Source organism: Polychytrium aggregatum (assembly GCF_025602895.1).
Source record: "Polychytrium aggregatum strain JEL109 chromosome Unknown BJ171scaffold_2, whole genome shotgun sequence".
Lineage (NCBI taxonomy): Eukaryota > Fungi > Chytridiomycota > Chytridiomycetes > Polychytriales > Polychytrium > Polychytrium aggregatum.
The window spans coordinates 1,378,555-1,392,758 of NW_026516204.1; the positions used below are offsets into that span (position 1 = coordinate 1,378,555).

Below are 14,204 nucleotides of genomic sequence, written 5' to 3' on the forward strand. Positions count from 1 at the left end.
GGACACGCTATCAGGCCATGGTGGGCGATGAATGAGCGTGTATTCGGATCGAGGAAGAGTGACAACCCTGACTTGGATCAGAGCGCCTCGTTTCTCTTTGGGTGCGCTCTGTCCCTAAAGAACTGGAGATGTTGGTGGAATCAATCAGGTGCCATTGACCCAACGTTATGTACTTCCAAGTATTGCTGTTTCTGTCCACCCCCGTTGCAAGAGACCGGCGGTATGAGATCTTTCACACCACAGGATGCACACTCACCTTGGATACGGGGCCAAAACTCAGCTTGAACTCTGGAGCATGAACAACTCCTGCATTTCGGATCCACCCTGGGAGCTTTTCTTGAATTCGACGGGTGGAGTATCGCTTGTCCAGCAGCAGTACACAGGCGAAATCGTCCTTGTGGCGGATCGCACGGCCTGTCACGATGCAGTATCAGTGCTAGTCTCAACGTGGGTTCATCGTTACCCGCCAGCGCGGCAGTCGCGAGGGTCCAACAGACTCACCGATGGACTGGTTGACGGCCTTCATGCACAGGTTTTCGTAGTACACCGTCCCCGGAGAGGGGGACTAAAGCTTAGAGTTAGAATCGCCATCAGATACGGAAGCCGGGGCAATATGGGAGCCGTCGGATCGACACTTACATTTTGATTTGCGCCGACGGAGCCATCGCCCTTTGCTGTGTCGTTGATGTATCGCATCTTCTCCTTCAAGTCTATCGATGTCATATTGGCGAACGGCAAACCAACCATAACAACCGCTCTGTGGACAGTATTCATCGGAAAGTCAATTCGACTCAGGTCTCGTTCAACAGCTTCTGCCGCCCCGCCCGCCTCTGCAATATTGATGCGATTTGCGCGAGCCACCTCGGCATGGCTCTCGCCGACTCCATGAAACCGCGCTGCTCGGTTTATCGTCTTACCTCCCCATATCGTCGGAGAAATTGATCCCCTCGCTCATTTTGCCTCCAACGACGGCGAGCAAGATGGCGCCGTTTCTTGTGCTTTTCTGGAGACCAGACGTCACATGCAGTGCTCTGGATCAGAAGCAGAAACAAGAATGCGAAGCAAGAGCATCATACGCCAGCCAATGACGCATCTTTACCTGCGCCAAGGCATCGCCCTGCCAAGACGAACGAATCGCATCCGCATACTTCCGAAGAGTTTGGTCAACCTCGCTTGTAGTCTTGGGCTCTGTGAAGATCTGAGATCGGGGTAAGAACGGGTCTATTGCCAACGGAGGAGCCGCTCCCATACTCATGACGAGGCATGATGCTGGCTTGGACACTCTTCTCGACCAACCGGATACACGATTCAGCGGCAACAGTACGCAAAACCAATGCGGCAACTACACAAGCCAATACCTCTTTCTTTGCTTCAAGCCTCTGCAGGATTCCGCAACTTCTCCAGACATTGACGACGGTATCGAGGAACGAGTAGCTGGCAAAAAATACCACAATGCCACCAGGAACGATACCGGCAAAGTTGACGATGGCGTTTCCAAGTTCGCCGATCTGGCGGGGTTGCACAGGTTCAGCACTCTGATCGGTTACAAGCAGCCAGCCCTTGAGAGCCTTTGACGTCGATAATGTGACCAAGTCTCTGGGGGCAAACAAGATATGTCGCTGAATCTAGTGATATTCTTAGATTGGGTTCATACCATTTCAGCGCTGCCCCGGCTTGCATAATCGAACTTGAACTCGATCCCAGTGGGGCCTCTGTCGCATGCCACCGTAAGAATTGAAGTTTTCGGCACGATGTGGCCACAGCTAAAGCGCTGGAACCGATTACATGGGAGGTCCGGGAACAACTGGGTCAGGAATTCAGAAACCTGGGTGTATCAACGAATACAAATCGGTTACTTGGCGATTCTTGCAATGGGAAGGTATGCGAGTGACCGTTCCTTGCGCTGGCAAAACAGGTTCACTATCGAGTCTCGGCTCAATGATCGGCTCAATGATCGGCTCAGGGGTAGAATATCAGGCGTCGTCGAAGACTGGCCATCCGATTCACATTGCTCGATGCCCAGAATCTTCTTACCGGCTCCATCGTACCGCCCGCCAAGATGACGGAGCGGGCATCGGATACAATGTCGCGGAAGTGATTTGCAGGATTCAGCAGCATGTATCGATACGAAGGAAATGCTGATGATGAATGTGGGGTTTCGTGATGTCAGCATGGCTACTGGGCGAACATACTTAGAGACGCTCTGGAAGCGACGAATCGAGTATGAGCCAACCGACTCAGAGGCATTCAACGGCACCCGAAACCCCTCAGCTCGCGGCCGGGATTCGCGAGGGAGGCAGATTCAACCTACAGTCGCGCGTCATGACGATGCGGCCATCAGCAGTAGCGTTCTTGAGAGAGAAGATGAAGGACTCGATCTGCTGCAGAGCCGGCGTGTGTCTGGATACATAAGTGCCTGGGGCATCTGTCGTCCGAGTTAGCGCAGTCACAATCCCAAAGATCATACACCCGTTTCGCCACAAACGAGCTGCATTGGCGATTTCAGCGGAGCTCGACTGCCCATCCTGAGAAACACCGACCTGGAGTCGCTTGCGCGCCAGACTGCTCATGCTTCTCAATGAACCCATTGAGCTAGTGCCGAAATAACACATGACAGACATAAGCGTACTGAAATGGTTCGAATGGAGCCACTACATTGGACACGGTTCGGCTGAATCATCCTGCGGATGCAGGCATAGCGCTTGCGCTTACCTTTTGAGTGAGTCGGCTGCGCTTCATGAATACTTCCAGCTTGTAAAGGTTGAGGTGATCGATACCGAGTTCGTGGACAAACTCGTTTGCTGTTTGGGCCACATGTGCTGTGGATGCATAGGCCGCAGAGCATTGCGCACATGAATACACAGGCCTTTTATGCCTTCTGTGCACTCCAGCGTCTTGTCCATTCAGAAGCGATTGGCGGTTTGCAGCAATCCTTCGAGCCTCTCACCTTTTTCGCTGGTGCTTGAATGAAACGGCTTCTGCAGCGCACTGAGTAGGCTCAATATTTGCTTGATATAGACGGCATTGCCGCCCAAGAGCCGCGTCTTGTACTTCTCATAGTACTTTGTCAACTGGGTCTCCGCGCTCTCGATCTACCATATATTGCAGGTGTTAGCGCTGCGTCGATGTCCATCTCGGTGAGGCAAGACGAGATGACAGACTTTGGCTGGGATATACGCATACACTGCCGATACGGTGCTGTATCAGTGGATCCTCAATCCACTCGAATGCCCACCTGGCTCTTCATAACTATCGAGCTGTGGATCGCTGTGATGGTGTCGATAATGTTGTGTGCTTCATCTGGGTATGCGGCGGATGTCTGAGTGAGCCATAGACACACATGCATCGCGGCCGAGAGCGGTGCAGCGTCCTTACCAAATATAACGACGTTGCCCTTGAGACGAATACCGGAGGATTCGCGGGCGCTCCTTTGCAGGACGAGGTTGTAGGGCACAGTGACGATCTGACGGAGTGGATTGGTGAGTCATCGGAAACGGGATAGAGCTTGCCGTCGATGTCTGCTCGACGTACCTCGGCCGTTTTGGCAGCCTCGCGAGCACCATAATAGGGACAAATGTTGGTCCTCCGGCCCAGCTCGACAAGGTCCTCAATATCCCTGATCGATGCCTACATCGGCGCGGGAAGTCAGCGAGGCGACTAGAACGACGGCGCTGTTCATACGCAAAACAGCCGTCGTTGCGATAGCATCGTAGATACCTGCGCGCGATCCACATAGTTCTGCATGCGCTTTCGCTCGCTTGTCCCCGGAAGGTGTGGACATCCTCCTTCGTTATCCTTGCCTTTCTTTTTTTGCAGATCTAAGCAACTGTCGTTCATTTGGCCAAGCGATTTGATCTGACTGACTCGAGAATGAATGCACATGTTCTTTCGCGAACCCAGCGAGATCGATCGAACTGAAGTCGAGTACCCTGTCTTTTGAAGTTCCTTGACAAACTGGCTCAGTTGTGAATGCTAAACAGATGCGCAAGGCATCGGGAGGTGTCAGGTTTTGCTTTGCGAAACGGTTTGGCATGCACACGAGGTGAGTGTACGTTTCTATAGGCTGCGTGCTGGCGATTTGTATACCGTGCGACTGCAATAATATATCTTGATATCGTCATCATCTTCGTCTCCGTCTTCTACACCATCGCTTGGCGGGTTCGGTTCGCCAAATATCTTGTTGTATTCTTTCTGAAGCCTTGTCGGCCATCGGGTGTGATGTGTGAGCAGCAGGGCGGAGGAGGGTGGCAGACGCAGACGTCATGATCAGGACGACAAACTCACTTCTTCACTCGTGCGGCAGCATCCGAAGTTCCAAGTTCTTCGTCGCTGTCGTAATTGGCCAGCAGGAACTCATCCTCTTCCTTCAACAGATCGATCGTCGGCTTGTCGAATCGCTAGACGAGGGTTATGTCGATACAGCCGATTGCGGCCAATGCGAGGTGCCAATGCGAGGTGCCAGGATCAGCATCATCTTCGCTCGACATTTCGTTGCTCCAAGGATTCTCCCGGACAGTACCTGAACCTTGCGCCGTTTGTCGGGCAGATCCTCCTCTCTCCGGAGTTCCTCGAGTCGTTGCTGCCTTGCGGTCCGCCGTGCTCGCTTCTCGGCAAGCATTGTCCTGGCTTCATCAACCTGCCTCTTTCGAACGTGCTCTTGGACCCAGTCCGGTTCTAACCAGCAGGGCGTCAGAGGGAGCCAGCGCAACAATACAGACATACGATAGCGGCAAGGAGCGCTTGAGCCAGCAGTCTCTGAACAGCCAGGCTGCGTACCTGTCGAATCTTTGTCGGCCGGGATATTGGCGAGGAGATCCGCAAGCTGTTCTTCCTCGGAGCGATCCTGGTAGTCCTTGAGCCACTTGAGCGAGCCGCATATCATGCTCAGCGACTTGCCCTGGATGCCAGCGCACGATTGTGTGTTGAGAGGAACAAGCGGATGGTCAGGAATGACATCGACACATTGCGGTTTCTTGTTGTCCTCTGCACTGACTGTGGATGTGTGCTGCGTACCGTTCCAGTTGGACTCTCGAATACTGCCACCTTTTTGTCTCGCAGCGATTTGTAGAGGCTTGAAGGTGCAAAGGATGAGGGGAGGGGAGGGCGGCAAAGGTAAGGCGAGCACCAGCGATTGCAGCCGGAGCAACCGACAGAGCTCGGTGGGACCAGCAATCCAACCGGCCACGAGCAAATATCGGCACCCTCGAGATCCCACTGAGATCCATCGCTCCACGAAGCAGAATGAAACTAACGCCTGCATAAAGTCCGTCTGGATCGGCCAGGGAGCGAACGGGAATCCAAAGTCCAAGGGAGCATCGGCCACGTCTGGCTGAGCGACTTTATCAACGGAAGCCATGATCGGATATGCCAAGAGGTGTGGCCCTGGGTGACTTGCTGAGGAGCTCCTATCGAGATCGACGGGCTTATGGCCGCTCGCCTTCCTTGCGGTGCTGTGGGCTTTGGGGCTGATCTGGGAGCAATGGGACAGCCAAGTCAGGAACCGCGCAGTCGGATCTTGACGGATCTTGTTGCGCAGCGCCGTGACGCTTTCATGAGGATCGCTTGAGACGATCAGGACGATCAAGGCGATCTGGCCATCTCGATGCCGAGAGACCATGAGCCGTCCAGTGGGCCGAATGCACGCACCACACCCCGACATCGCGGCATCAACGGCAGTCGACAGTTGCCGCCGAAGATCCGCCAGATGCCTTCAGGACTACGCTCCCAAAGCCAACAACTCGAGACAGGAGCGCAGTTCCGTGGCCTGCCCACTGGGTCCTCCTTATCACTGCAAGGGATGCTCAGGGCACACTGTCCCGTTTCGTTTCGAACATGCTGTATTGACAAAAATTGGTATACACAGCTGTGCTGAGTGCTTTGTGGGTCCAGTCATTGGTGGAGTGCAAGATCTGGGTCGTTGTCGTTTGTTGGCTTGCGCCTGCCGGGCTCATCCGGCAGGGGCGCTCTCACGCTCCCTGACGAGTGTGGCTTGGATTGATTCGATCTCTGCCCGATACTGCTGGCCCTCCATCTGCAGCTTGTCGGCCCTGGATTTCACATCGGCTGCAGAGAGTGCTGGCTGGGCCATTAGCCTCTCACTCAGCACGCACCACATTTTCCCGCAGTGTGGTATCATTCCCTTGGATTGTGCTTTCTGTGTAAGGTTATATGCCATCCTGAACATGCGTTCTGATTGCTGGGGCTCGGTATCGATGAATACGTGGCCGAGAAAAGCAAGGCTCATCGACTTGACTTGAGACGAGCACAGCTGCTCCGAGATCTTGAGAGCTTCGAACAGATGGACTCTGGGCACGGATCGAGCGAGAAGGTTGGGTGGATTGTGGGATCGTTCCGACAAGTATTGTTTGTTAGATTGTTGGATTTGACCAGTAACACAAAGCACCATTCAACAGGCATCCGAAAGACCATCGATCAGCACAAGGACATTGTCTGACCGAGTACCATCCCAGATGATGAAAGATGGTCCGCAAAACATCCACCAGAGCTCGCGTAATCATGCAACGATCCCGCATATCTCCAACCGGCCTTGATTATGCCGCAGGAGACCAATGCCACTTGGGGTAAACGTGTCAGCTTACTTTGCTTTCTGTGTTTGGGTTTCCTGGATGTCCAGGAGCGATTTTGCTAAGCTTAGCATAGACCGCTGCATGCCGGTCAAGTTCGGAAGGCACTCCAATTGATATAGTACATCGGCTACCTTCAGTATCAACAGCCGTTGAGAGTGAGTGCGAGTGTGAGTGTGGATTGATCATTTAGCATTGTCTATTGCCCAATTGAGCATCAACGACCGCAATCGGAGCATACCTGCTCGCGCATGTCGCCTCTGCAAAGCAGAATCATGGCATGATTCACTTTGGCGGCAAAGACGACATCGTCTTGGACGTTTCCCATCGCCGTTGCGATGCTTTGATACCATTTCAGCGCTTCGCCGGTATACTCGATGGACTGGTAGAACATGGCCCAGTACAGGCATATCATGCCGTGGAATGGCTCTGACAGCACTGGAAATAACTTTGCCCAGTTCGAGACAGCCTTGAGATTCTACGGGCCACGGGAATTTCAGAGTTGATGTTCAGGCCAGAAGCAAGGCCTCGCATGCCCCGATTGCTCAAGTAGCATGGTGTCGCGCTGGCCATCTGGCCATCTGGCCGTCTGGCAACAGGACTGCTTTGATCTCACCGGCACTTTGAATTTACTTACCCGGTACGCTTCAGAGAACTCGCAGCGATGGAGGCTGATCTCGGTGAGGTTTTGCAGAATGATTCCCTCGGAAAGCATCAGCCATGACAGGTGTTCTGACAGCGCGCCGTGGCTGCAGGTAGTTCTGGGCTGGGATGACAGCTCCTCTGGGTACAGTCCAACAACAAGCGGACATGAGACATTCGATGTTTAGCAGCAGCATCAGAAGCACTAAGATGCACAACGTGTGGCGAAGCGGTGGATGGACAGGTCCGAGACTATACAGGCATGGTTCTGCTTATACCGCACTTACTATTGACGGTCTTGTGTGCCTCGAGGAGGAGCTGCCTGGCTCGGCCTGGATCCAGCAGCTTGGAAACTATTCCGGACAAGGCGTAGACTAGCACCTTCATTCGGGCAAAGTCCACAAAATGGACTTTGAGGCTCTCGGTCGGTTCCGGGCCATTCGTACGCAGTGGGATCTCCAGGATGGCTTCGTTCCAAATGCTGGTGCCGGTGCCGTCGCGCACCGCCCGCAGTGCCGAGTCGAGGAATTTGTGCAGCTTGGCCAGAACACTGAGCGCCAGCTTGGTTTGCTCGCTGTGCAGAAGCAAGAGGGTCTCGAGGCAGAGCAAGGCCATTACGACCCTGGGCTCGAAGACGCTCACGTTGGCTTCTGTAAGAATCTCTGAGATGCACTGTACCGGCAGCTCGTCGGCCCGCTGCGGCATATATCCAGAGAGTAGCAGCGTTGCTTGGATTTTGAGGATAACCAAGAGCGCCTGCAGGATTGAGCATGAGCCAAGGAAGCATGTGATGGATTGCTGCGGGCTTGCGATCAATCCGAGCGAAAGGCTGTCCCGCACGGTCGACAAGGAGCCCAAAACCTGCCTGCACTTGATGGTCCGCTCGACTCTGTGCGATTTCTATGCCGTGTGAGAGAGCGGCGGTGCATCCGACAGGATCGTCGACTTTGATACAATGGTTGGCAAGCTGTATAGTGGTGGAGTAGAATTGCTTCATATAGCCCAGGCTGGACAACGCATGACATGTCAGTGCCCAATGAGTCAGCTGGGTGCAGATCGCTGAGTACACTTCCTGGACGACATTGCAAGCCGAAAGGGACGGCATTCAAAGGAAGCGTTGACAGCACCGATTTGATCAGCATTATGCAGATGCGGCTTACCGGAGCGAGTCGTCTAGCAAGGACTTGAGAATGCTCTTTGCGGCGCCGGAATTCCCCTTTCCGAACATCACAATCTGGTACTGGAGATCTCTTGCAGAAAACTCCATGGGGCGCAAGTCCATCTGAGAGCCCGGTGAGCGAACTGTCAGAATGATCTCATAACCACACAAGGGATGCCGGGCCTGCTCGGCGGACGTGGCCTCCCGATCCATCAGTCGACGGTTACCTTCTTGGAGATGCTGACGGCTTTGTGCAGGTGGTCGAGAGCCTCGTCGAGGTTCTGGGTGTATTCAAGCAGCGTCTTGGCCAGCAGGATTCGGGTCCTGACCTGGATCTGTGGGGTTGTAGTGGAGACGGCCTCCTCGCTGTGGCGCTCGCCGGTAGGTGCACCCAAGACTGCAGCTCCAATGCCATCAAGAGGCCGAGAGAACGACTGGGCCAGGATGGCATACAGACAGCGAAGGGCGTGCTCGACATGCTGGCGGATCAAAGCCGGGTTCTGCTGAGGGCCGGACTCGGCACCGCCAGTGGCCCAGGTCTGCCTGTTGCGCTCGGCGAGGGCCAGCTGAAGATGGCTTGCAGCCCGAGCATACAAGAGGGCATCCTGGCTGGGGCCTGCTGGCATCATGGTGCAGGGGAGGGGGCGACGGTGGACAGCTGGGGCGGTGATCTGCGGCCGGTGGTCGAGGACGAGGCTCGGATTGCGGTTTCAAGATTGCAGTCCAAGAGGCGATTGAGAACATGGGTCATGTGACTGCCAGACACTCAGTTCCGTGTCGGAGCCGCACTGGATCGACCGCTGCCGATCGAGCGCCGGGCCGGAGTTGCTCCTCGGTGTTATCCGATCTGCATCCGATCTGTATCCGATGCTGTGCGATCCACAGTTGGTGCTATCTCGTGTCTGGATGCTTCTGGGTGACGTTTGACCTGTCGGCTGGGCTCATGGGTCTCTCGGTGCCGGCAAGGGTGACAGCGAGCTCCACGGGACCTGGCCGACATCCCAGTCATGGCATCACAATAATGGCATCGCGGCCCTGGTATTGCGGTCATGGCATCGATATCATGATACCAAAATCATCGTATCAAGTCGCCGCATCGGCAAGCCACGCTATGTGGCCCGCGGCTCCGTGGGTATCCAGCCTCCTCCCACACGCAAGATGCCTCCTGAGGAGCTGTAAGCAGCACCACCGCTCGGATCGCCATTCGCTGGATCAGTTGTTTCTGCACATCTTTGGTCTGAAGACACTATCCTCGTCCGAGCATTGCGTCCTCAGAACGGTGTTGGACTCTATGCGAGAGGATCTCTCGGCCCATATCATTATCGAGCTTTTGATATTCACGGGCCAGCACCGAGTCTTGAACTTGGAATCCGCGGCTGTGGACTGGCTACTGAATCAGCAGATCGAGCTGACTCTGGCTGCGCGCGACAGGCTGAAGGCTCTTGCATCGTACATCAAAGTCTGCAAAAAACCGACCGGATACCGTGATTATTTTGCTGCGAAGGGCCATTTGTTTCTGGGCTTGATACACTGCGTTCAGAAAAAAACAGGACGCTGTCCCATTTCAATTGTACATGCAGTGTGCGATAGATTGCACTCAGTCAATGCAATGAAAGCGGGACACCCAGCGTTTGCCGCCTCAAAATATCTCACATTGGCCTTGCTATCAACTCGCAATCCATCTGTTTCCCACAATGCTCGAAGAAGACGCTCTCGATAGATGCTGCTGCGCTGCGATGCCGCGGTGGCGCTGTGTAGAATCGGGTGCCATAGGGACTGCGCTGGCCAAGGAGGAGTCGGCACAGCCGCGCCATGGGTTCTGGCTGGCAGTAGGGTTTGAGTTGCTGCTGCAGGTGGTGCTGGTGGTGCTGGTGGTGCTGCTGGTGCTGCTGGTGCTGCTGGTGGTGGAATTGAAAATACAGAGTTTTTGCGATGAGCCCACCAACTTTGACTGGGTTCATGTGACTGCATCTGAGGGGGCCGATCGCGAGCCGCCTGGGGCCACCCGGAGCCGCCCCGAGCCACCTGGAGCCACTCAGAACCGTTTGCGGATGCAGCCGAGACATGGTTGGACAGGGCTGGCGGCTCGATGGACATGGAGAAACGGGGGCGACTGGCATGGCGAGATGGGGCCGTGGGCTGGAGGCTCGGCCGGAGGGGGAAACGCAGGCCACATGTCGATGGCAAACTCGGGCGGCGGTCCATGGGTCCGTGGGCTTGATGGCCAAGCCAATGGGGTGAGCGGCGAGCTTGGTGTGCCAGTGCTTAAGAAGACCACTGCCAATTCAGCAAGGCATAGATCACCTGGGCACATATCCCACAACACGCACAGCAATGCGCACTGCCCATTGCAGCGTCGCACTGACACGGACACCACAACGCACACTGGTGTCCACCCGGGCACATTGATGTACACTGATGTACATTGATGTACATGTACAGCAATATCCCGGAGTTGCACAGATCAGTGCGCCAGACAGGGCATGGGTCGCCAGACCGTCCGCGGGTCCACCTCAGTCCATCTCTCGATGGCACTCATCCACCACACGCACTGGTTCTCGTTCGGCAGGTGGATCGCAATCTCCTTGGGCGATGGCGTGTCGTCAGCGGGGGAAGAGCGGCTGCAGACACCATCGAGTGTTGCTCTCCGAATGCGAATGCGAATGCGAATGCGGACCGGGCTTATCCGTTTTGGCGGCGGGCTGGTTTTCTGGTGATTTGCTCACCAGACCGGGGATGCAGAACAAAGGCGTCGGCCCGCGGGCTGGAGCCGTTCCCGCACTGGGCCTTGTCTGGGCCTTGTCTGCATCATACAGGTCGGTCCTGCAACCTTAACTCTATCGGGAGCCCCGTACAGCAGCCCCATGCCGCCCTCTTGCCTATCCGCAAGCCCCCCTTTGCCAGCCCGCAAGCCCACGGCGCACAACCGCCGTGTCCACCCCTCGGGTCGGCGCTGTGCATAGGGGGCCCAGCAACCAACCCCCTCGCCAGCCCGGTCATCGGACGGCGGCTCGCAAGGCAGCCAAGACGTGAGCGTAACTCTGCTGTTGCTGGAGCCCTGAGCGCGATCGCTCAAGCAGCACTGTCCAAGCGGCTCCACAGCCCGGCCCGGGAGCACCTTGGATTGACATGTGTCGAGGACCAAGTATAAAACCCGCGGCCGCGGCCCCAACCCGGGCTTGGTTCCCACACCTCACCACCCAGATCGCACCCGTCGTCGGTCTGCGTCTGTCTCTTCTTCACATCCTCTGCCAATCTCGTCGCGACCCATGGCCGATTCCCAGATCCCCCTCGACACCGGCGAGGTGCTTCGAGAAAAGAAGGAGCGCGACTCGTTTGAGCGCACCCATCCCGATGTCGTCGAAGAAGAGTTCCACCACGACGAGCAGCAGCTCACCTTCCGCGCCATCATTGTCGGCGTCATCCTGGGCTCCATCGTCTGTGCTTCCAACCTGTACCTGGGCTTGAAGGTACGTCTCTCGTTCGACAACGTCTGGGCGTGCCTGCACCAAGTGGCAGCATGACGGCCGAGTTTGCTTGTGTCGATGCATCTCTTGTCGGCTGAGCCCCGCACACAGCACTAACATGCCGCACGGACACCACCACCACCGCCTCCCCACAGACTGGCTTTACCTTTGGCGCCGCCCTCATCGGCTCCATTCTCGGCTTCTCTATTCTCAAGCCTTGGTCGACCTATGCTCCCAGGTTCCTCGGCGGTGGCGGCCACTTTGGTCCGCGTGAGAACTGCACCGTCCAGACGGCAGCCACCGCTGCCGGTGGTCTGGCTCTGTTCATCACATCCGTTCCCTCGCTCTACAACCTCAAGCTCCTCTCGATGAAGCCCGACGGCTCGCCCGATATCCATGCCGATATTGGCCGCCTTCTTGCCTTGACCGTCTCCTGCGCCGGCTTTGGTCTTTTCTTTGCGATTCCGCTGCGCAAGTACTTTGTTATCCAGCGCCAGCTGGTCTTCCCGACCCCCACTGCCTCGGCCGTCACCATCAAGTCGCTCCACACCGGCGGCAAGGAGGCTGCCCTCGTCGCCAAGACAAAATCCAAGGCCCTGATCATCACCTTTGCCGCCGCTATGGCCTGGACCATGGTTGGCTACTTTGTCCCCGGTCTCGTGCAGGAGTGGCACATCTTTGCCTGGCTCTACAGTGCCGGCGTCAAGGGTGCCCAGCAGCTTGAGAACTGGAAGTGGTACCTCGGCTGGACTCCGGCCATGATCGGCGGTGGCATGCTCATGGGCCCCAACGCCGCGGGCTCCATGTGGCTCGGCACCTTCCTGGCCTACGGCTTCATCGGCCCCGTCCTGGTCGCAGCCAAAGAGTGCGCCGGCTCCATCAACAAGGCTGACCCCAACATCATCAACTACTTCTCCGCCAAGGCCCCGATGCCGCGCTACTGGCTGCTCTGGCCCGGTGTGATGATCATGGTGTGCGCCTCCTTTGCCGAGATGGGCATGAACGGCAAGACGATCTACCGCGGCATCAAGGCTGCCATCGTGACGATTGCTGCCCGCTTCAAGAAGGCCGATGCCAGTGCTGCCGCCGGCACCACCTCGGAGGATCCCGTCCCGCCCGAGGAGCAGGTCCCCACCTGGCAGTGGATCGTCGGCCTCACCATCTCGGTCGTCATGGCGATTGTCTTCCTCAGCGTCTTCTTCCATGTCGGCGTCGGCGAGACCCTCCTGTCGATCATTGTGGCCTTCATCTTTGCTTTTGTCGCCATCGAGTCGACCGGCGCTACCGATGTCAACCCCACCGGCGCCATTGCCAAGACCTCCCAGTTCATCTTTGCCGGTGTTAGCAAGGCCGCCAACGTCCCCGTTGCTGAGGCCCAGCGCCTCAACTTGGTTGCTGGCTCGCTCGCCGCCTCGGCCGCCCACCAGTCCTGCGACATGGTCGGCGATCTCAAGACCGGCCACATCCTGCGTGCCTCGCCCCGCTCGCAGTTCCACGCCCAGATCCTCGGCTCCATCGTCGGCGTCTTTACTTCGCTCGGCGTCTTCCTCGTCTTTGCCACGGCCTACCCCTGCATCATGAACCTGGACCAAAAGTGCATCTTTGACCTGCCCTCGGTCAGTGCCTGGAACGCCATTACCGTCGCCCTTACAGACACCACCAAGGCTCCCATCCCGGCCAGCTCGGGCTGGAGCTCCATCGGCCTGGGTCTCTTTGCGATCCTCGTCACCGTCGGCAAGCACTACCTCCCTCAAAAGTACCGCATCTTTGTCCCCAACATGAGCGCTATCGGCATCTCCTTTGTCCTGACCTCGACCCACTACTCGACTGCCATGGTCATTGGCTCCATCGTTGCCGTCGTCTGGGAGCGCCGCGCACCAAAGTCCTGGGAAGTCATGGGCTGGGCCGTTGCCTCGGGCATGATTGCCGGCGAGGGCATCGGCGGTCTCTTCCAGGCCATTCTGCAAATCGCCGGTGTGACCAACGACCGCTATGGCACTCAGTTCGGCTGCCCCAAGCTGGGTTGCTAAGCGCCAGCCGTCGCCTCCTGTCCAAGGCAAGGCTTGTACCTCTTGGCCACCTTTTCTCTTCCAAGATTCGCCGACCCAAAAGACTGCTACCATCGAGACCGCTCTTCTCACACAGTCGCAACTCTGGCTACTCTCCCCTCGCCTTCCCCGCCCTCCCTGAATGAGGCAGCCCGTAATTCTGGTTGACTATCTATGCCTCTCGTCGATATTGTATGATACGATGCCGTTCGTTGATCTTCTATGATGTCCTCTGTTGATACTGCCCAGCTCTTCTGCGGATGTCTTGTGATTTCTCGCCAATGATGTTCCATTTGATGTCTCT

At 56.5% G+C, this 14,204-nt stretch overlaps 4 protein-coding genes across 4 annotated transcripts; 2 read left to right on the forward strand and 2 right to left on the reverse strand.

Annotated features, from left to right (window-relative positions):
- Positions 1-21: 21 nt before the first annotated feature.
- BJ171DRAFT_487183 (Asp-Glu-Ala-Asp/His box polypeptide 11) lies at positions 22-5,735 on the reverse strand. The gene is made up of 23 exons (XM_053109262.1): positions 5,253-5,735; positions 5,014-5,071; positions 4,777-4,897; positions 4,520-4,674; positions 4,285-4,397; positions 4,087-4,198; positions 3,718-3,972; positions 3,532-3,627; positions 3,376-3,463; positions 3,236-3,300; positions 2,948-3,092; positions 2,713-2,819; positions 2,541-2,592; positions 2,312-2,425; positions 2,035-2,138; positions 1,655-1,825; positions 1,359-1,508; positions 1,100-1,198; positions 918-1,003; positions 640-757; positions 502-565; positions 257-414; positions 22-122 (listed from the first exon to the last, which is right to left on the reverse strand). The coding sequence occupies exons 1-23, from the start codon at positions 5,657-5,659 to the stop codon at positions 78-80; spliced, it is 2,883 nt and encodes a 960-aa protein (XP_052971577.1). The 5' UTR covers positions 5,660-5,735; the 3' UTR covers positions 22-77.
- Positions 5,736-5,819: 84 nt separating this feature from the next.
- BJ171DRAFT_487185 (cohesin loading factor-domain-containing protein) lies at positions 5,820-9,071 on the reverse strand. Its single transcript, XM_053109263.1, has 8 exons — positions 8,613-9,071; positions 8,387-8,508; positions 8,092-8,233; positions 7,514-7,982; positions 7,222-7,367; positions 6,826-7,062; positions 6,600-6,718; positions 5,820-6,305 (listed from the first exon to the last, which is right to left on the reverse strand). The coding sequence occupies exons 1-8, from the start codon at positions 9,012-9,014 to the stop codon at positions 5,948-5,950; spliced, it is 1,995 nt and encodes a 664-aa protein (XP_052971578.1). The 5' UTR covers positions 9,015-9,071; the 3' UTR covers positions 5,820-5,947.
- Positions 9,072-9,678: 607 nt separating this feature from the next.
- On the forward strand, positions 9,679-11,102 carry BJ171DRAFT_620978 (uncharacterized protein; the record flags this gene model as incomplete). The annotated part of the gene is made up of 2 exons (XM_053115427.1): positions 9,679-10,638; positions 10,828-11,102. The coding sequence occupies exons 1-2, from the start codon at positions 10,080-10,082 to the stop codon at positions 11,100-11,102; spliced, it is 834 nt and encodes a 277-aa protein (XP_052971579.1). The 5' UTR covers positions 9,679-10,079.
- A 478-nt stretch (positions 11,103-11,580) lies between these two features.
- On the forward strand, positions 11,581-14,068 carry BJ171DRAFT_118852 (OPT oligopeptide transporter protein-domain-containing protein). The gene is made up of 2 exons (XM_053105528.1): positions 11,581-11,855; positions 12,008-14,068. The coding sequence occupies exons 1-2, from the start codon at positions 11,655-11,657 to the stop codon at positions 13,880-13,882; spliced, it is 2,076 nt and encodes a 691-aa protein (XP_052971580.1). The 5' UTR covers positions 11,581-11,654; the 3' UTR covers positions 13,883-14,068.
- The last annotated feature ends 136 nt before the right edge of the window (positions 14,069-14,204 follow it).

What these genes read in the sequence shown, in the direction of transcription:
- BJ171DRAFT_118852 (XM_053105528.1), top strand. Translation starts at nt 11,655, where the DNA reads ATGGCCGATTCCCAGATCCCCCTCGACACCGGCGAGGTGCTTCGAGAA. An exon ending in ACCTGTACCTGGGCTTGAAG is followed by an intron (nt 11,856 to 12,007) that starts GTACGTCTCTCG and finishes GCCTCCCCACAG; the next exon opens with ACTGGCTTTACCTTTGGCGC.
- BJ171DRAFT_487183 (XM_053109262.1), bottom strand. Translation starts at nt 5,659, where the DNA reads ATGTCGGGGTGTGGTGCGTGCATTCGGCCCACTGGACGGCTCATGGTC. An exon ending in TCGAGAGTCCAACTGGAACG is followed by an intron (nt 4,898 to 5,013) that starts GTACGCAGCACA and finishes GCTGGCATCCAG; the next exon opens with GGCAAGTCGCTGAGCATGAT. An exon ending in GGCCGACAAAGATTCGACAG is followed by an intron (nt 4,675 to 4,776) that starts GTACGCAGCCTG and finishes CCTGCTGGTTAG; the next exon opens with AACCGGACTGGGTCCAAGAG.
- BJ171DRAFT_487185 (XM_053109263.1), bottom strand. Translation starts at nt 9,014, where the DNA reads ATGATGCCAGCAGGCCCCAGCCAGGATGCCCTCTTGTATGCTCGGGCT. An exon ending in CCGTCAGCATCTCCAAGAAG is followed by an intron (nt 8,509 to 8,612) that starts GTAACCGTCGAC and finishes CCGGGCTCTCAG; the next exon opens with ATGGACTTGCGCCCCATGGA. An exon ending in GGCACACAAGACCGTCAATA is followed by an intron (nt 7,368 to 7,513) that starts GTAAGTGCGGTA and finishes GACTGTACCCAG; the next exon opens with AGGAGCTGTCATCCCAGCCC.